We start from the raw sequence: 21,560 nt of genomic DNA, 5'->3' as shown, positions 1-21,560 counted from the left end.
CTATTTATGTCGAAAATAAAAATTGAGAACTCAAGTTGACCGAGACTCTTAAGCCACAGGACTAAATTAATCACAATACTGTAATGCCTTTTTCCATTATCATTTTCCTTATCTCCGCGTATATATACATCACACACAACGGCAAGTACAGTTTTCAGAAACTACACATTCAATTCTAATTTTAGATAGAAGAAAGGCATTGAAGCAATATATGCATGTGTATCTCTGGAGAACATAAGACTTCTTGCTCAAAATTTCTGTGCACTCATCAGCAGGGGCGGAGCCAGGATTGAATAGTGCGGGGAGCAACTATCATTAAAGACTTGAAGTACTAAATCAAATACATTGATATCAGTTAACATATTTCAAAATAATCATTTCATACGTTACGAATTTAATAAAGTTTAGAATAAATCAATTATAATTTATCCCTTTGTTTTCACAGCACATAACATGCACACACCATGCACGCAAGAGAGCTTTAATTAATTTTTATGATTATTATTTTTCCTTTCAACTAACCAGCCCATTTTACTGGGGATTATGAGTACATTGATGTGATGATGAAGAGCAGTTAGAGTGAGAGGGAGCAGTTAAGAGTAATTGTGGAGACAGATTTGAGGTCTCAGTTTGAGGTGGCGAGGCTTACAGAAGCCTACAAGGAGCTTTCAAGCATTCTTCCACTACAAAAAAATGCAAAAATAGCGACGGATCAATTCTGTTGCTAAATAGGGAAAAATCCGTCGTTATATTTCTTTTAAAAAAATGATGTTCCGTGTTTGAGTAGTACATAGCGACGGATGTCATAATCCGTCGCTATTTTTTATTTATAAAAAAAAAAAAAAAATCAATGACCAACATTTAAGTAACCACCTTGTAATTTTGCGACGGATTTTAAGATCCGCAGCTATTTTAACGACGGATCTTTAAATCCGTCGCTACACTATATATACGAATAAAGCCAACATTCTAAATGTAGCGACGGATTTTCAATCCTTCGCTTAAAAACACCAAAAAATGCGGAGTTCTAAATCTAGCGACGGATTTAAGACTCCATCGCTACAGTAATAACACAAATGAATCTCGCTTAAAATTCTAGCATCCGTCGCTAATCTGTAGCAAATAAAATTATAGACTTAACCCGTGAAAAATTCGTCGCAAATTTGTCTCTAATTTTTGCGCGGAAATTTACCGCTAAAATTAACTACGTATTTAACGACGGAAATATTCCGTTGTAAAATCCATTTAATAAAAAAAAAAATGAAACTCCGTAACCATTTTCACGTTTTTTGGTAGTGATCCTTGGATTTTTGTAGGAACACCATAATCTCTCTCCTCTTTGAAGAGGCTAAACAATCCCTAAAGGAGAGTGGGCTTCATTCTTCCAAACACTTTGAGAGGTTGTTCCCACACTACCGCTGGAGAGACTCGATCCCTGGTCATTCTTCCAAAGTTTCACCTCTATAACCAGTTGAGCTACCCATGCGGGCGGAGAGTGGGCTTCATGTTCCACCTTGGAGGAAAGCTAGCTACATGCAATCCAAATGGCTCTCAAAATTGCAACAAAATAAACCCTTTCTCACCACTCTTCACATAGATTAATATATAAAATGTTTAAAAAAAATTATTGTTACGGCTGATAAGGAAGTTTTTTGATGAGTTCTGTGACAATGTCAATGTTGAATTCACTTTTGAAGAGGAAAAAACATTAATGTTCTTGCTTTACTTTATTAGCATTTCTTCATTCTATTTAATAGTTTATCCCTATTTTTAAATTGATAAGTTTTATATAACAAAGTGTTGGTTTTATGACTTTTGAACAGTCAATTAGAGACCAATATAATCATTATATGCATGTGTATAGTATCTATGGAGAACATACATAAGACTTCTTGCACTCATCAGGTCCATAAAAACATTTTAATTTCTCCCTTTGTTTTCACTGCACATAACATGCACACACCATGCACGCAAGAGAACTTTAATTAATTTCTATGATTTTTTTTTTTCTTTCAACTAACCAGCCCATTTCCCACCATATGTTACTGATTTTATTTTTTTATTTTTGCATTAAATTTAAAGAAGATTATGAGTAAATTGATGTGATAATGAAGAGCTGTGAGAGTGAGCAGTGAAGAGTAATTGTGGACACGGATTTTAGGTCACAATTTGAAGTTGCGAAGCCTAGTGAAGCCTAATTTTGTAATTTTAATTTGATTATTGAAATTCTTTTTTTGGTTTGAACTCTATATATGTACATTTTTATTAGTGGAAGTTCATTTAAATTTATACTTTAATTTATTGTTGAGTTATTTTTTTTAAGGATTCTCTCAGTGTCAAACTCAAAGTTATGTGCTCTATATATATATATATATATATATATATATATATATATATATATATATATATATATATATTGAAAATGTCAAATTGCATGACAAGTTAGTTCAAATAATAAACCATAAAATGAGAGTATGTATAGGACTATAGGTTTTGACATTATACAAAATGAAAAAATTGTTAGGAATTTTGTGTAATAAATTTTGATGATATCAATTATACTATGAAATTAGATGTTTAACTCTTTTTTCATTTGCTAGACTTAGAAACTTTTTGAAGACTCACATCCACTGATCCACATAGTCTTTACAAAGGGTTGGATTATACCACCCGAAAGTAAAATAATCAGATAGTAGCTTAACTCGAGAGATAGACTAACCGAATAGTTCATGAATCAAGAAGTCAAAGATCTAAAAAATTGAAAGAGCTAGGCGAATGATAAGAAGAATTTATAGGAGACAAAGAATTGAAGAATTGACGAGTACTAAAATAAGGCTGATAAACTTCATTAACATTCAAGCAACCAAACCATGTGTCTAAGGCATTAAAAAGGGTTAACAATTTATATTCAGATGCCTATTCACTAAAATTAGTCTAAGTAATTAAAATTTGAATGCCAGTCTAAGGAGTACTTTAAAATTTTAATTTCCCAAAGTCACTCGATTTCAAAAAAAAAAAAAAATTAAAATTAAAATCTAACAAGTCTATTCAATCTTGACCCCTCTAAACTTGTTCAAAATCCTTCAAGGTCATCATATTTGTTTAATCCCCATAATGCCAGGTCGCAAACTAGTTATGCACGTGATGTATTAGCCCTAATGTCCTATATGAAAACAATGAAGCTTATGGCTATGTTTGGCAAACCTAGCTGAAAAGGTAGCTGAAAACTTAAAAGGAGTTGAAAATTGAAAAGCTATAAGCTAAGAGCTGAAAACTGAAGAGCTGTTATGCTTGAAAGTGTTTGATAAAATTAGTGTTTTGATAAGTTGATAAATGTAAAAAGACAAAAAGAACATCTTCATAAAATTTAAATTAGTTTGTTTACATATTAAAATTTAACATTTTGTCTTAAAATTTTTTTTTAACATTTTGAAATAAAATTATTAGCATAATCATGATCTAGCATTCCATAATGAAATAGCAATATTGTTGTAAATTTCTTTCATCTAATAATAATAATAATAATAATAATAATAATAATAATAATAATTGCGATGAAAATTGTAAATAAAGGAGAAGAGAAAATGATTTTAATTGGGGAGGGTAAATGATGTCATTTCTTTAAAATAATAAGGAAAAAGATGGAAAAAAATTAAGAAGCTACTAGCTTATTTTGAAACGCTACCTAATGTAGCATTCCAAAATAAGCTCTTATTTTAAGCTACGAGTTTATTTTGAGAACATTACCAAACAGAGCTTATAGCTTATTGGTAGCTTAAAATAAGCTATAAGCTCCTAAAAAAGCTCTACCAAACAGAACCTCTGTTTCATAAATAAAAAATGAGTATGAAGAAATTTGACAAAACATATAGCATCAAAATTTTACCCATAGAACTCTAGAAGAGCCCAAAATTATTATATAGAAAATTTGCTCAAGTAACAATTTAACATATTTGAGGACGAGTATATTATAGAGGACTGTGAGGAAAGATGTAGTGTGTGTCATTAGCCTGTATGTCGTGTGAATGGCCGATTGTAGTCATGTGCCACAGTTTGTATGTCGCGTGCATAGATTTGTTAATTAATAGAGCCTGAGTTCTAATTCTGATGTTTACATGTATTTTTGTGTGCCATTATATTATATATATATATATATATATATATATATATATATATAGTATCTTTTCCATGTTGTGCGGGCAACATACAATTTTTGTTGTGAACAATAGCAAAGTTTTGCTGTTGTTTGCAACAACGAATTTTAAAAAGTTAAAAAGGTTTTGAATGGTATTAAACTTTTAAACTTTTTTTATGTAAAATAAGAAGGGAAAATCATATACTAGTAGCTTCTCACAAGAATTCATCTTGTGTGGAAGAATCTCATGTCAAATATTTCACTCATTGACGAAATGGCACGCCAACTTAGCAAAACTATCAACAATTTCATTTTGTTTCCATAGATATTAATCAAACAGAGCGGTATACTCAAAATACAGAAAGAAAAACGTTTATACTTATCATTTTTCTTTTTCCCATGAATTTCTTTCAAGCAATACTATGTTCCTATGTCGTTAAGTGTTAACTTTCTCTAACTTTTTACAATAAAAAACTGAATGACAGTTCTTTATTCAATAAATCAAATTACTTTTTCATTTCTTCTTTCATTTAATCACGATACTGTAGTGTCTGAAAGTTAAACCTTATCATTTTCGTTTTATCCGCGTACTATGGCCTATGAACTGGGGACAAACTCTGCCTATTATATATATATACACACACACATCATTCCAGACACCCAGAACAGCAAGTTTTCAGCAACTGCAGATATTCTAATTTTAGATAGAAGAAAATTAGCATGGAAGCAATGCGTATCTCTGGAGAAGAAGATGATGAGCTTTCTGAGATGGTCAGAGATTTCTTGGAGTCAGATTCATCTTTCATTTCTGCAGCTGGATATAATAATGATTATAACGAAAACTCTTCTGATGATCAGCCACACCAAGTTGAAGAACACCAACTCTCTCTCCAGGTGCATATATCTTTATATAGTTAGTTGTTATTCAGTTTTGGATCTTAATTTAATTTTTTTTTCTCAATGAGAATGAAGCTCTGGGTTTTTTCGATTAACAGGAGATTCTTGAGAATGCTACAGAAGCAGAAACTGAGATTCTTGAAAAGATCATGTCTTACTGGAGAGAAGCTGAGGAGATCAAAATGGAGACCAAAGAGCTTAGGAAATGGATGGTTTCAAGATTGAGAATGGATGGTTATGATGCTTCACTTTGTAAGACTTATGGCGTCAAAACTTCTGCTCACTCATCATCAGGTCCATAAAAATATTAATTTTCTCTGATTTTTTGCTTTCAACCTCCCCATTTTACACTATATATATATATATATATATATATATATATATATATATATATATATATATATATATATATATATATATATATATATATATATATATTACTGATTTTATTTTTATTCTGTGTTGAAGCATTCAAATTTACTGGGGATTATGAGTATATTGATGTGATGATGAAGAACAATGAGAGTGAGGGGGAGCAGTTAAGGGTAATTGTGGAGACAGATTTGAGGTCACAGTTTGAGGTGGCGAGGCCTACAGAAGCCTACAAGGAGCTTTCAAGCTTTCTTCCTTGTATTTTTGTAGGAACTGAGCATAGACTCCACACCATAATCTCTCTCCTCTGTGAAGCTGCCAAACAGTCCCTAAAAGAGAGTGGGCTTCATGTTCCTCCCTGGAGGAAAGCTACCTACATGCAATCCAAATGGCTCTCTCAAAATTGCAACAAAATAATCCCTTTCTCACCATTCTGATTGCACATATATAATATATATATTCAGTCCTTCAAAATGTTTTCTGAGGCTATTTTTTTTTCCTAATATATAAAGCAAAAGAATTTTATACTATTACCTAATGTACTGTGTACTTTTGCATATTCTCTTAATCTGAATATTGATTTAGTTTCTACTAAACTGAATAATGGACTGACTGTTTCAGATTCTCGATTAACCAGTCATAGAAAGGTAGATATAGTGTAATGCGGAAGACTAAGGCAAAAAGTAAATCAACACATATGTTTGTTTACCTAGTTCGATACAGTGTGTATCTACATCTGGGGGACGATCACCGATGCGTCCAATCCACTAACTCATAATCCAATGTACAAAGGTAGAGAAAAGTAATATCACCCAAGTGCCCCACACAGGGTCAGTACCAAGTCTACAAAGGTTTAGTGGATTGTTGAAGTCGGAGAGCCAAGCATTCAGAAGTCCAATGAAATCCCTTCAATTGGAGAGCTAACTCTGATGCAGTCCGCTTCAATGACGCAGTCCCACGTTGTTCGCACAACTGAGTGATCTTCGCGTCCTATCGTTTAAGCAACGTTGATACTTCTCAAATTCTTCATCGTAATCACTAAGAACTTATTGTCTTGAGAAGAGGCATGTGTGTTCTGTTTAGTATAGAGTGTTGCGGCTTCAATCAATGCAACCCTAACTTCTGAGCGAGTAAGTATGTATATACTTCTTTGATTTGGACACTCTCCAAATATATCTCTGATTGTAGATGGTAGGACTTTTTGTGAAGAAAGAAATCTTAAGGTTTGGTCCATACCTCTCAAGCTGATTCGCTGATATTCTTTCCAAAACCATCGTCTCATAACCGCGTTCCAGCTTTTAGAAACTTTCCTTTATCAGATCTTCGGTGGCTTGCGTCTGTTGATTTTACTGATCAATCAGTCTTCTTTAAGGACAGATAGACACCAAGCTAAACTCTATCTTAATTTGCCATAATAATATTGTCAATTATATGTTAGGATTTTTGTTAAAGAAATAAAACACTAACATACTGTCTAGATGGGGAAAATATTGGAGGAACTGTGTAGTTTCTTCCAATTTTAGAGTTAATTTTGGATTTAATCGTCTCACTGTTAATTGTAGAAAAATGTTTAGTAAATTAATTATTAGCTTGATTATATTTTCTCAAAAAATATCGTTTTAATTAACTTTTTGAATTTTAGCATTTTAAAATAATAAATTGTTGCAAAAAATTAATAATCAAACATTCATATGGACTATTTAACCAAGTTAAACAGTTAATATTGGTAAAACAAATCAAAATTGATTGAGAAACCAACTATGTTACTAAACAGGGTGTTAATTTTTAAAATATTGAATCATTTCCAATTATAATCTACCATTAGTTTTTCTTGGTGAGGATGAGAATGTATGTAAAAGTATTGAATTCAATCATGATGTCTGAAAGTACAGAGAGCGAATATATAGATACTACATAGAGTCATAGTCCAACACGAATAATATAGTCCTAGTCTAATATGAATAATATAGTCCTAATACTCACACTCAAGCACAAGGTTGGGTAGCCAAAACATTGAGCTTGTCACGGAGAGAATTAAAAAGCATAGACGAAAGAGACTTTGTAAAGATATCCGCTAGTTGATCTTTGGTTGAAATAAAGTGCACCTCTAACTCCTTTTTAGCTACTTTATCTCGAACAAAATGATAGTCAACCACAATGTGCTTCGTGCGGGCATGAAACACTGGATAGACACATAAGTAAGTAGCTCCCAAATTATCACACCATTGTCGAGGATGAGACGCAGAGGGATGCCGATTTCGTGTAACAGGGAAACAAGCCATAATGTAACCTCTGCAGATACATCAGCTAGTCCATTGTATTCTGCTTCAGTGGAAGAACGTGCCACAGTCCGTTGCTTCCGACAAACCCAAGATATAAGATTATTGCCCAAGAACACAGCAAAGCCACTAGTAGACTTGCGATCATTCGGATTGCCAGCCCAATCTGAGTCAAAATAGGCGTGAATATCCATAGATGTAGATCGAGAAATACGCAGACCAAGATTCAGGGTGCCCTTGACATACCGCAGGACTCTTTTTAGAGAGGCCCAGTCCGTAGTAGTGGGAGCATGCATGTGTTGACACAAGAGATTAACAGCATAAGATAAATCAGGACGAGTTACCGTAAGATACTAGAGAGCACCTGCAAGACACCTGTACTATGTAGGATCGGCATAGGGAACGACAACTTCGTCAGTGATTTTCGCAGAAGAGACGGGCGTGACGACGAGCTTGCAGTCCACCATGCCAGCACGTTTGAGAATATCCTTCATGTACCGTTGTTGTGATAAAAACATACTGCCAGATAACGGGACAGTTTCAATACCCAAAAAGAAAGAAGGCACACCCATATCACGAACCTTAAACTCAAAGGCTAATTTATCAATAAAAGAAGTAACACGATCTGAGTCAGAACCCATAATCAAAATGTCATCAACATACACCAAGAAATAAAGACGAATATTGTCACGAGAATAGATAAAGAGAGACACATCCGTCTTTGAGGGCGAGAAGTCCACAGAGACAAGAAAATCATGTAACCTTGTGAACCAAGCACGCGGAGCCTGTTTGAGCCCGTATAGAGATTTTTTAAGCAAACACACATGATCAGTTAACGACTTGTCCTCATAACCAGGTGGTTGTCGCTTGTAAACAGTCTCAGCTAGCTCGCCATTTAAAAAAGCATTGTGAATATCCAACTGGCGAATAGTCCACCCACGAGATACGGCTAAAGATAAGAGAAGGCGTACCGTAGTGGGCTTAACCACAGGACTAAAGGTCTCAAAAAAGTCTTCTCCAGCAACCTGGTTAAAACCCTTGGCCACCAATCTAGCTTTGTGACGTTCTATTGAACCATCGGCCTTCCGTTTGGTTCTAAAAAGTCACTTGCAACCAATAACATTAATACCTGGTTGAAACAGAACAAGACGCCACGTATGATTATAGACCAAGGCATTGAACTCTGCGTCCATCGCATCACGCCACTCAGGAAACTTGACCGCCTGAGAGTAACAAGTAGGCTCAGGTGCTATGGTAGAAATGGTGGTTAAGGCGACATGTTGATGCGGACCCGAGCTACGAGTGTTCATAGCATGCGACCGAGGAGGAGGAGTGGCTCACCGAGGACGTCAGGCCGCGCTGCTCAACCTGCTGGTTTGAGACAGTCCGCTCACTCAATGCGGACTGCTCGGGACCATTATCGTCACCATCGCCAGAAGCTGACATGGGCTCATCCGAGCGCCATCAATAGCCGTGGCCAAGACACCACTACCTCGGCACATCACAACCGGTGCAGCAGCACATGGTTCGGAACATGGTCTAGCAACCTACGAGGCAACAGGAGAAACAAAGGGAAACACAATCTCATCGAATCGCACGTGGCAACAGATAAAAACCTTGTTAGTGTTAGTATCCAAACAGCGGTAGCCACGGTAAGACGGAGGATAACCTAGAAAAACAAAGAGAGACGAACGAAACTGGAGTTTATTGCGATTATATGGACGAAGGACAGGAAAACACAAACAAACAAATACTCGCAAGTAAGAGTAGGACGGGGGAGATCGATGCAAACCAAAATGAGGAGACTCATCAGACAGAACACGAGTAGGCATTTTATTAATTAGATACACAGCAGTTTCAAAAGCATAGTCCCAAAAATGAGACGGGACAGATGCTTAAGCCATTAAAGACAACCCTATCTCAACAACATGACGATGCATGCGTTCCACTCGACCATTCTGCTCGTGAATATACGCACAGGATTGCCTGTGATGAATACCCAGCGAAGCAAGAGTGGAACCAAGCTTTTTATATTCTCCCCCTAAATCAGACTGAAAAGAAATAATCTTGCGAAAAAAAAAAAACATTCAACAAGTGACCAAAACTTATCAAATATAGCATACAAATCAGACTTTTCACGCATTGGATAATATCACATATAACGAGTGTAATCATCCACAAATAACACAAAATATTTAAAGCCAGTCGCATAAAGTAATGGTGCAGGGCCCCAGATATTTGAATATATTAATTCCAAAGGATGCGTACTAGTAGTTTCAACACGAGATAAAGGAAAACAAGAAGATTTTCCCAATTGACAAGAGGAACATACAATGGGAAGTTCACTAAAATTAAATGTACTAACAGACGAAGACGGTAGAGTATGACGCAAGACTCGAGAATGAGGGTGCCCCAACCGCATGTGCCAAACGTAAGAGGATCTCGCAGCAACAAACGAAGCAGGGGAGGCAGAAGACGCAGGCCATGTGTAGAGACCTCCAGACACATGTCCCTTAAAAAGAACCTTCTTGGTCAAAATGTCCTTCACATAAAAACAAAGAGGGTGAAACTCAAAGAAAACATTATTTTATTTCGCAAAATGTTGAACAGATAATAAAGAAGAAGAGAGACCAGGGACATGCAAAACATCATGCAACTTAAACGACCTAGAATCAGTGGCTAACGAAGCGGAACCAACATTAACAATAGGCAAACATGTACCACTACCGACTCGCAGAGTTTCCGGGCCATCATAACTTGTCGCCACTGTTGCAAAAATCGCGCCTAGGCGCCAATTAATCGGCACCTAGGCGCTATGCGCCCGGGCTCCTAGGCGGTCCCCAGGCGCCTAGAGGGCGCCTAGCGATTTTTTCAACATTGCTTGTCGCAGAAGTCATCAAGGATGAATCAGGGGTAGCATGATTCGTAGCACTAGTGTCTGGGAACAACTAATGAGGACCGCTCTGGTCACTATTCTCACCAGAGCCAGCCACATTCGCTTGAGGAGCCGGGGGGGGGGGGGGGGGGGGGGGGTTGAGAAACGATGCCAACACGAGAGACCCTCGTGTCCTTGTTTGTTGCAGATTTGGCACCAAGGACCCGTGCTCGAGCCACGCCCGCGACTGCGACCACGTCTGCCGCCGCCCAAGCATCGACCGCGACTTTGTTGCTGCGTCACGTTGCCACGGCCACTGTGACTAGGGGCCGCACCGCCTCGGCCAGTGGCCATCGCAACCGGCGGTACACCGCCGACTCTATCGTCAGCACAAATCCACTCCTGTGACACCAAGAAATCCGCCACCTCTGCAAGCAGGACCGCAGCACCCCGAGCCAAGGTTGCCACAAGCGGACGAAACTCAGACCGCAATCCACAAAATACGTATAAGTTCTGATTGTCTAACATAACATCGCGACTGGCAAGAGCTAAATCATCAATCAACAGCTGTGCATAACCAATATAATCTGCGATGGAGGAATCACCCTGTCGAAGGGCTTGCAACTCACCGAATAATCGCAACGCCCGAGAACGCGAGGAAGAGGCGAGAGATTTGTCGATGGTGAGCCAGAGATGCTGCCATGAAGTAGAACGACCAATGGCGAACCGCATCGTCTCCTTCGAAAGAGTCGAAATTAAGAGGGATAAGATAACTTTGTCTTGCCTCCTCCAAGCCACCTGCGCGCTGAGCCACGAGGTCGCCCGCCGCCGCTAGACTGTCGGCAGTCGAAGCAACAATGTCGGCGGCAGCGACCGGCGCTGTGACCGGGTACGGTATACTTCCATAGTTGAAGCCGAGAAGACCTTGACCTTCTAGAAACGGTAGCATCTGCGTCTGCCAAAAAAGATAATTATGGGAGGCCGGCCAGTTTCAAGGAAACAAAGTGATGAGCCGATGAGAGGCTATTCCTGGTGGGCATAGGGGAAGTCTCGGTAACGGTCCGTTCAGAAGATTGAATTCAATCATGATGTCTGAGAGTACAGAGAGCGAATATATAGATACTAGATAGAGTCCTAGTCTAACACGAATAATATAGTCCTAGTCTAATATGAATAATATAGTCCTAGTCTAATATGAATAATATAGTCCTAATAGTGAGAACGTTAACATCAAGCCCATCAAAATATGGCTTTACGCGATGTCGTTCTTCAAAGAATCCGCGCTAAACATATCCAGATATGGCTTCTCGCCTTCATCTCTAACAAAAGCTTCCATGCAATCTGCAGTGGGCAAAGTAGAGAGAGAGAGAGAGATGAGAGGGAAAAGAAGAAGAAAGGCTAAACCCAAATCTGTGGAAGAGGAGTCGAGATCCAGATCTGAGAAGGAGAGAAACATTGAGAAAAGAGAGGCGAGATAGATATGTGAAAGAGATTAATTTAAAGTAGAGATAGACTAACTATACGCGACCCTTCAATAAATAAGTGTTGCATTCTTTTCTCTTTTTTTTTTTTTCTTTTTTTTTTTTTGACTCAGCCGGCTGTATTTTATACATCAAAATCAATTCCCATTTGCGTTTCTGAACTCAAACGCAAGTCTCAAACATCCTTTTCCTAAAATCGTCCACCTTTTCAGACCGTCACATTTTGAGAATTGCATGTTAATTTTAACACACTTCAATTAATTTGCCCTAAAAGCACCCCCCTTCTTTACTAGTGCTTAGACAAAGCCATGCTAATCCAATGGGCCAATCAAGAATATATTAATTTAATTATATAAATTTATGAATTTATATTATATAAATATGTACATTATTAAACACTATATTAACCACACAAAATTTTAAGTTTAAATTTGTATCCTATGATACATACTTATAATTAACCAAAATATAAGGAAAGTACAACTATATTAGTATAGTGTACATTTTATCATATTTTCATTTTTTTTATATTTAAATTCATAATAACATAATTAACCAAATATAAGGGAAGTACCACTTCTCGGTCATTCCCGACATAAGTATCACTTCTCGGTCAAACCGAGAAGTTAACCATAAGGTGAAATTCTTCCACCTACCTTATTGATAATATTTCGGTTTGACTGAGATGTGGTACTTTCGGTGAGTTTCGCTAGAAAAACTAAATTTGAAAATAAAAAATCAAAGTGGAGCACTATTTATCTCGGAAATAAAAATTGAGAACTCAAGTTGGCCGAGACTCTTAAGCCACAGGACCAAATTAATCACAATAGTGTAATGCCTTTTTCCATTATCATTTTCCTTATCTCCGCGTATATATACATCACACACAACGGCAAGTACAGTTTTCAGAAACTACACATTCAATTCTAATTTTAGATAGAAGAAAGGCATTGAAGCAATATATGCATGTGTATCTCTGGAGAACATAAGACTTCTTGCTCAAAATTTCTGCGCACTTATCAGCAGGAGCGGAGCCAGGATTAAATAGTGCGGGGAGCAACTATCGTTAAAGACTTGAAGTACTAAATCAAATACATTGATATCAGTTAACATATTTCAAAATAATCATTTCATACGTTACCAATTTAATAAAGTTTAGAATAAATCAATTATAATTTATCCCTTTGTTTTCACTGCACATAACATGCACACACCATGCACGCAAGAGAGCTTTAATTAATTTTTATGATTATTATTTTTCCTTTTAACTAACCAGCCCATTTTACTGGGGATTATGAGTACATTGATGTGATGATGAAGAGCAGTGAGAGTGAGAGGGAGCAGTTAAGAGTAATTGTGGAGACAGATTTGAGGTCTCAGTTTGAGGTGGCGAGGCCTACAGAAGCCTACAAGGAGCTTTCAAGCATTCTTCACTACAAAAAAATGCAAAAATAGCGACGGATCAATTCCGTTGCTAAATAGGGAAAAATCCGTCGTTATATTTCTTTTAAAAAAATGATGTTCCGTGTTTGAGTAGCACGTACATAGCTGCGGATGTCATAATCCGTCGCTATTTTTTATTTATAAAAAGAAAATCAATGACCAACATTTAAGTAACCACCTTGTAATTTTGCGACGGATTTTAAGATCCGTAGTTATTTTAACGGCGGATCTTTAAATCCGTCGCTACACTATATATACGAATAAAACTAACATTCTAAATCTAACGACGGATTTTCAATCCGTCGCTAAAAAACACCAAAAAATCGGAGTTCTAAATCTAGCGACGGATTTAAGACTCTGTCGCTACAGTAATAACACAAATGAATCTCGCTTAAAATTCTAGCGACGGATTTGAGCTAATTTGTAGCAAATAAAATTATAGACTTAACCCGTGAAAAATTCGTCGCAAATTTGTCTCTAATTTTTGCGCGGAAATTTACCGCTAAAATTAGCTACGTATTTAACGACGGAAATATTCCGTCGTAAAATCCATCGCTAATCCGTTGGTAAATGTCCATTTAATAAAAAAAAAAAATGAAACTCCGTCACTACGTTGTCGCTATTCCATCGCTACATTAACAACGAAATGGGTCCGTCGCTATTTTCACATTTTTTGGTAGTGATCCTTGTATTTTTGTAGGAACTGAGCATAGACTCCACACTATAATAATAATTAGTATAATCTCTCTCCTCTTTGAAGCTGCCAAACAATCCCTAAAGGAGAGTGGGCTTCATGTTCCACCTTGGAGGAAAGCTAGCTACATGCAATCCAAATGGCTCTCTCAAAATTGCAACAAAATAATCCCTTTCTCACCACTCTTCACATTGATTAATATATAAAATGTTTAAAAAAAATTTATTGTTAAGGCTGATAAGGAAGTTTTTTGATGAGTTCTGTGACAATGTCAATGTTGAATTCACTTTTGAAGAGGAAAAAACATTAATGTTCCTGCTTTACTTTATTATCATTTCTTCATTCTATTTAATAGTTTATCCCTATTTTTAAATTGATAAGTCCCATATAACAAAGTGTTAGTTTTATGACTTTTGAACAGTCAATTAGAGACCAATATAATCATTATATGCATGCATGTGTATCTCTGGAGAACATACATAAGACTTCTTGCACTCATCAGGTCCATAAAAACATTTTAATTTCTCCCTTTGTTTTCACTGCACATAACATGCACACACCATGCACGCAAGAGAACTTTAATTAATTTCTATGATTTTTTTTTTCTTTCAACTAAATAGCCCATTTTCCACCATATGTTACTGATTTTATTTTTTTATTTTTGTCGTTAAATTTAAAGGAGATTATGAGTAAATTGATGTCATAATGAAGAGTTGTGAGAGTGAGCAGTGAAGAGTAATTGTGGACACGGATTTTAGGTCACAGTTTGAAGTTGCGAAGCTGAGTGAAGCCTAATTTTGTAATTTTAATTTGATTATTGAAATTTTTTTTTTGGTTTGAACTCTATATATGTACATTTTTATTAGTGGAAGTTCATTTAAATTTATACTTTAATTTATTGTTGAGTTATTTTTTTTTAAGAATTCTCTCAGTGTCAAACTCAAAGTTATGTAATATATATATATATATATATATATATATATATATATATATATATATACACACTTAATGAAAATGTCAAATTGCATGACAAGTTAGTTCAAATAATAAACCATAAAATGAGCGTATGTATAGGAGGACTATAGGTTTTGACATCTTACAAATTGAAAAAATTGTTAGGAATTTTGTATAATAAATTTTGATGATATCAATTATACTATGAAATTAGATGTTTAACTCTTTTTTCATTTGCTAGACTTAGAAACTTTTTGAATAAAGACTCACATCCACTGATCCACATAGTCTTTACAAAGGGTTGGATTATACCACCTGAAAGTAAAATAATCAGATACTAGCTTAACTCGAGAGGTAGACTAACCGAATAGTTCATGAATCAAGAAGTCTAAGAAGTCAAGCAACCAAACCATGTGTCTAAGGCATTAAAAAGGGTTAACAATTTATATTCAGATGCCTATTCACTAAAATTAGTTTTGACTAAGTAATTAAAATCTGAATGCCAGTCTAAGGAGTACTTTAAAATTTTAATTTCCCAAAGTCACTCGATTTAAAAAAAAAAAAAAAAAGAATTAAAATTAAAATCTAACAAGTCTATTCACTCTTGACCCCTCTAAACTTGTTCAAAATCCGGTAATCATATTTGTTTAATCCCCATAATGCTAGGTCGCAAACTAATTATGCACGTGATGTATTACCCCTAATGTCCTATATGAAAACAATGAAGCTTATGGCTATGTTTGGCAAACCTAGCTGAAAAGGTGGTGATGTTATCACATCTGTGCTTGTTTTTATGGTTATTTTGAATCATCACAGTAATTAAGCTCTTTAATTTTGCTTATTTAATACATGTTTTCCTTGCTATTATCATTTAATTATGGTTCGCACTTGTTTTGAATATTTTACGGTGTTTGTTAGTGTTTTTGAACCATTTTAGGTCAAAGATATGACCAAGGGGAGTTCAAAGATGAGTTTGGAGCAATTTTGGATGAGTTCGGGGCCCAGTGGGCTCGACGCGTCGAGCCAAGGGCTCGACACGTCGAAATTTTCCAGTAGCTAACTAATTCGCGCACAGGAAGTCTCGACGCGTCGAATATGCGTCTGTTTCTGGGATAAAAACAGACGCTTAAAGTGGCGCAGCTAGGCAAAATTCAATACAAGCGCGAGATCTCTTTTCCTAATATCAATTGCGCGGATTTCAAGGCTCATATCTCCATATTAAAAGTTAGCAATTCAAGGAATCTTCCAAATTTTAAATATCATTAAAGACGACAATTTCTTTATTTAAATATAGGAATTAGAATTTGAGTCCAATTTGGTACAAGATTCCTATTTCATCTCAACCTTGTACCCACTATAAAATCCCTCCTTCCTCAACCCTAATAAGAGGGGACCGAGAGAATTAGAGATTCTTGGAGACAAGAAGGAGAGAAATCAAGAGCCACAAGTTGTCTTGGAAAGCAAGAAGAAGACTAGGGAGATTTGGGAAAATCGTCTGGTTAATTCTTGTACTCTTTTGATGATTTGTAATTCTTTATTTATATTTGCTATGTATAATTTAGTCATGCTTGGCTAAATTCTTTAGAGATTCTTGGGTAAAAGTGTTTATGAACCTATGTGCCTGAGCTCTCAGTTTCTTTAATATATTATTATTTGGGTTTAATACTTGTGTTGCAATCGTGATAATATTGTTTGATGCTTGTAATTAATGGCCATAGTTACTAGCTTCATAGTCATGTTTGTGTCACCAATGGGAGTTGGGGCATAAATTAGGGCACACACGATTGCACCTAATGGTTGGTCCTTGGGAAAGGGAAACTTATTAGGGGAAGTTTATTCTAGATTGTTGCCAATCGGGAGATGGTAGTAATTAGGAATAATTGAATGCTGATCTTTGATCTTATTGGGTGTTTAAGCCATGGGAGTGGAAATTCACTAGGAATAGAGATTACGGGAGTAATTCGATTCCACTTTGCATTCCCACACAAATCTTAATTCCAAACTAAATATTGCAAACGATAATTGGCACTAGGTGATTAAATACTTGAATCCCATGAATCTCAACTTCTCTCTAATTGTTTTCAAAATCCTGAACCCCTGTTTTATTTTATTTATTTTATGCCAATCAATCATCTAAGTAATTGTTAGGATTAGCTCTAATGAATAAGTTAGTAACTAGTGCTTGATACAACCACTTCCCTGTGGATCGATAACTCGTACTCCGAGAATTATTTGTTTGCAAATATACTACGCATCAGGTGGCTGAAAGCTTAAAAGGAGTTGAAAACTGAAAAGCTATAAGTTAGGAGCTGAAAACTGAAGAGCTATTATGCTTGAAAGTGTTTAGTAAAATTAGCTTTTTGATAAGTTGATAAATGTAAAAAGACAAAAAGAACATCTTCATAAAATTTAAATTAGTTTGTTTACATATTAAAATTTAACATTTTGTCTTTAAAAAAAAATTTAACATTTTGAAATAAAATTATTAGCATAACCATGATCTAGCATTCCATAATGAAATAGCAATATTGTTGTAAATCTCCTTCATCTAATAATAATAATAATAATAATAATAATAATAATAATAATAATTGCGATGAAAATTGCGAATAAAGGAGAAGAGAAAATGATTTTAATTGGGGAGGGTAAATGATGTCATTTCTTTAAAATAATAAGGAAAAAGATAGAAAAAAAATTAAGAAGCTACTAGCTTATTTTGAAACGCTACCTAATGTAGCGTTCCAAAATAAGCTCTTATTTTAAGCTACGAGTTTATTTGGGAACATTACCAAACAGAGCTTATAGCTTATTAGTAGCTTAAAATAAGCTATAAGCTCCTAAAAAAGCTCTGCCAAACAGAACCTATGTTTCATAAATAAAAAATGAGTATGAAGAAATTTGACAAAACATATAGCATCAAAATTTTACCCACAGAACTCTAGAAGAGCCCAAAATTATTATATAGAAAATTTGCTCAAGTAACAATTTAACATATTTGAGGACAAGTATATTATAGACGCTGTGAGGAAAGATGTAGTGTGTGCCATTAGCCTGTATGTCGTGTGAATGGCCGATTGTAGTCGTGTGCCACAGTTTGCATGTCGCGTGCATAGATTTGTTATTTAATAGAGCTGGGGTTCTAATGCTGATGTTTACATGTATTCTTGTGTGCCATTATGTATTATATATATATATAGTATCTTTTCCATGTTGTGTGGGCAACATACAATTTTTGTTGTGAACAATAGCAAAGTTTTGCTGTTGTTTGCAACAACGAATTTTAAAAAGTTAAAAAGGTTTTGAATGCTATTAAACTTTTAAAATTTTTTTTTTATGTAAAATAAGAAGGGAAAATCATATACTAGTAGCTTCTCACAAGAATTCATCTTGTGTGGAAGAATCTCATGCCAAATATTTCACTCATTGACGAAATGGCACGCCAACTTAACAAAACTATCAACAACCTCATTTTGTTTTCATAGATAATATTAATCAAACAGAGTGGTATACTCAAAATACAGAAGGAAAAACGTTTATACTTATCATTTTTCTTTTTCCCATGAATTTCTTTCAAGCAATATTATGTTCCTATGTTAAGTGTTAACTTTCTCTAACCTTTTACAATAAAAAACTGAATGACAGTTCTTATTATTTTTCTTTTCTTTTCTTTATTCAATAAATCAGGTTACTTTTTCATTTCTTCTTTCAATTAACCATGATACTGTAGTGTTTGAATGTTAAACCTTATCATTTTCGTTTTATCCGCGTACTAGGGCCTATGACCTGGGGACAAACTCTGCATGCATATTATGTATAGTATATACATATAAACACACATATATCACCCAGAGTCCCAGACACCCAGAACAGCATGGAAGCAATGGATATCTCTGGAGAAGATGATGAGCTTTCTGAGATGGTCAGAGATTTCTTGGAGCCAGATTCATCTTTCATTTCTGCAGCTGGATACAATGATTATAATGAAAACTCTTCTGATGATCAACCACACCAAGTTGAAGAACACCAACTCTCTCTCCAGGTGCATCTATCTTAATTTCATTTTTTTTTCCTCAAAGAGAAATTAATTATGTGAAGCTAGCTATACTCTGGGTTGTTTTGGTTAACAGGAGATTCTTGAGAATGCTACAGAAGCAGAAACTGAGATTCTTGAAAAGATCATGTCTTACTGGAGAGAAGCTGAGGAGATCAAAATGGAGCCCAAAGAGCTTAGGAAATGGATGGTTTCAAGATTGAGAATGGATGGTTATGATGCTTCACTTTGTAAGACTTATGGCGTCAAAACTTCTGCTCGTTCATCAGGTCCATAAAAATATTAATTTTCTCTGGTTTTTTGCTTTCAACCTGCCCATTTTACACTATATATATTACTGATTTTATTTTTATTGTTGTGTTATTGAAGCATTCAAATTTACTGGGGATTATGAGTACATTGATGTGATGATGAAGAGCAGTGAGAGTGAGAGGGAGCAGTTAAGGGTAATTGTGGAGACAGATTTGAGGTCTCAGTTTGAGGTGGCGAGGCCTACAGAAGCCTACAAGGAACTTTCAAGCTTTCTTCCTTGTATTTTTGTAGGAACTGAGCATAGACTCCACACCATAATCTCTCTCCTCTGTGAAGCAGCCAAACAGTCCCTAAAGCTACCTACATGCAATCCAAATGGCTCTCCCAAAATTGCAACAAAATAAATCCCATTCTCACCACTCTTCACATAGATTAATATATAAAAATTATTGTTAAGGCTGATAAGGAAGTATTTTGATGAGTTTTTTGACAATGTCAATGTTGAATTCACTTTTGAAGAGGAAAAAACTTTAATGTTCATGCTTTACTTTATTAGCATTTCTTCATTCTATTTAATAGTTTATCCTTATTTTTAAATTGATAAGTCCCATATAACAAGTGTTGGTTTTATAACTTTTGAGTAGTCAATTAGAGACCAATATAATCGTTATATGCATGTGTATCCCCCTTTGTTTTCACTGCACATAACATGCACACACCATGCACGCAAGAAAACTTTAATTAATTTCTATGATTTTTTTTTCCTTTCAACTAACCAGCTCATTTTCCACCATATGTTACTTATTTTATTTTTTATTTTTGCGTTAAATTTAAAGGAGATTATGAGTAAATTGATGTTGATAATGAAGAGCTGTGAGAGTGAGCAGTGAAGAGTAATTGTGGACACGGATTTTAGGTCACAGTTTGAAGTGGCGGAGCCGAGTGAAACCTAATTTTGTAATTTTAATTTGATTATTGAAATTCTTTTTTTTTTTGGTTTGAACTTTATATATATATATATATATATATATATATATATATATATATATATATATATACATGTTTATTAGCGGAAGTTCATTAAAATTTGAATGCCAGTCTAAGGAGTACTTTGAAATTTTAATTTCCCAAAGTCACTCGATTTCATAAAAAAAAATAAAAAAATCTAACAAGTCTATTCACTCCTGACCCCTCTAAACTTGTTCAAAATCCTTCAAGGTCATCATATTTGTTTTATCCCCATAATGCTAGGTCGCAAACTTGTTATGCACGTGATGTATTACCCCTAATGTCCTATATGAAAACAATGAAGATTATGGCTATGTTTGGCAAACCTAGCTGAAAAGGTAGCTGAAAGCTTAAAAGGGGTTTGAAAACTGAAAAGCTATAAGCTAGGAGCTGAAAACTGAAGAGCTGTTATGTTTGAAAGTGTTTGGTAAAATTAGTTTTTTGATAAGTTGATAAATGTAAAAAGACAAAAAGGACATCTTCATAAAATTTACATTAGTTTGTTTACATATTAAAATTTAACATTTTGTCTTTAAAAAAAATTAACATTTTAAAATAAAATTATTAGCATAATCATGATCTAGCATCCCATAATGAAATAGCAATATTGTTGTGAATCTCCTTCATCTAATAATAATAATAATAATAATAATAATAATAATAATAATAATAATAATAATAATAATAATAATTGCGATGAAAATTGCGAATAAAGGAGAAGAGAAAATGATTTTAATTGAGGAGGGTAAATGATGTCATTTCTTAAAATAATAAGGACAAAGATGGAAAAAAAATTAAGAAAGCTACTAGCTTATTTTGTAGGTAGCGTTCCAAAATAAGCTCTTATTTTAAGTTACGAGTTTATTTTGGGAACATTACCAAAAAAAGTTTATAACTTATTAGTAGCTTAAAATAAGTTATAGGCTCCTAAATAAGCTCTGTAAAATAGAACCTATGTTTCACAAATAAAAATTGAGTATGAAGAAATTTGACCAAACATATAGCATCAAAATTTTACCCACAGAAGAGTCCAAAATTATTATATAGAAAATTTGCTCAAGTAACAATTTAACATATTTTTCATTAAATCCCATATATATATATATATATATATATATA

At 34.9% G+C, this 21,560-nt stretch overlaps 2 protein-coding genes across 2 annotated transcripts; both read left to right on the top strand.

Annotated features, from left to right (window-relative positions):
• Positions 1-4,864: 4,864 nt before the first annotated feature.
• Positions 4,865-5,841, top strand: LOC109190279. Its single transcript, XM_019340753.1, has 3 exons — positions 4,865-5,029; positions 5,131-5,326; positions 5,501-5,841. The coding sequence occupies exons 1-3, from the start codon at positions 4,865-4,867 to the stop codon at positions 5,839-5,841; spliced, it is 702 nt and encodes a 233-aa protein (XP_019196298.1).
• A 13,169-nt stretch (positions 5,842-19,010) lies between these two features.
• Positions 19,011-19,837, top strand: LOC109190277. Its single transcript, XM_019340752.1, has 3 exons — positions 19,011-19,169; positions 19,258-19,450; positions 19,551-19,837. The coding sequence occupies exons 1-3, from the start codon at positions 19,011-19,013 to the stop codon at positions 19,835-19,837; spliced, it is 639 nt and encodes a 212-aa protein (XP_019196297.1).
• The last annotated feature ends 1,723 nt before the right edge of the window (positions 19,838-21,560 follow it).

This window comes from Ipomoea nil, unplaced genomic scaffold (genome assembly GCF_001879475.1).
Source record: "Ipomoea nil cultivar Tokyo-kokei standard unplaced genomic scaffold, Asagao_1.1 scaffold1576, whole genome shotgun sequence".
Lineage (NCBI taxonomy): Eukaryota > Viridiplantae > Streptophyta > Magnoliopsida > Solanales > Convolvulaceae > Ipomoea > Ipomoea nil.
This window is presented reverse-complemented; position numbering and strand designations above follow the sequence as displayed.

Coding starts and splice junctions, on each gene's coding strand:
- LOC109190279 (XM_019340753.1), top strand. CDS start 4,865: ATGCGTATCTCTGGAGAAGAAGATGATGAGCTTTCTGAGATGGTCAGA. Junction 5,030..5,130: donor AACACCAACTCTCTCTCCAG/GTGCATATATCT, acceptor TTCGATTAACAG/GAGATTCTTGAGAATGCTAC. Junction 5,327..5,500: donor TTCTGCTCACTCATCATCAG/GTCCATAAAAAT, acceptor TCTGTGTTGAAG/CATTCAAATTTACTGGGGAT.
- LOC109190277 (XM_019340752.1), top strand. CDS start 19,011: ATGGATATCTCTGGAGAAGATGATGAGCTTTCTGAGATGGTCAGAGAT. Junction 19,170..19,257: donor AACACCAACTCTCTCTCCAG/GTGCATCTATCT, acceptor TTTGGTTAACAG/GAGATTCTTGAGAATGCTAC. Junction 19,451..19,550: donor AACTTCTGCTCGTTCATCAG/GTCCATAAAAAT, acceptor GTGTTATTGAAG/CATTCAAATTTACTGGGGAT.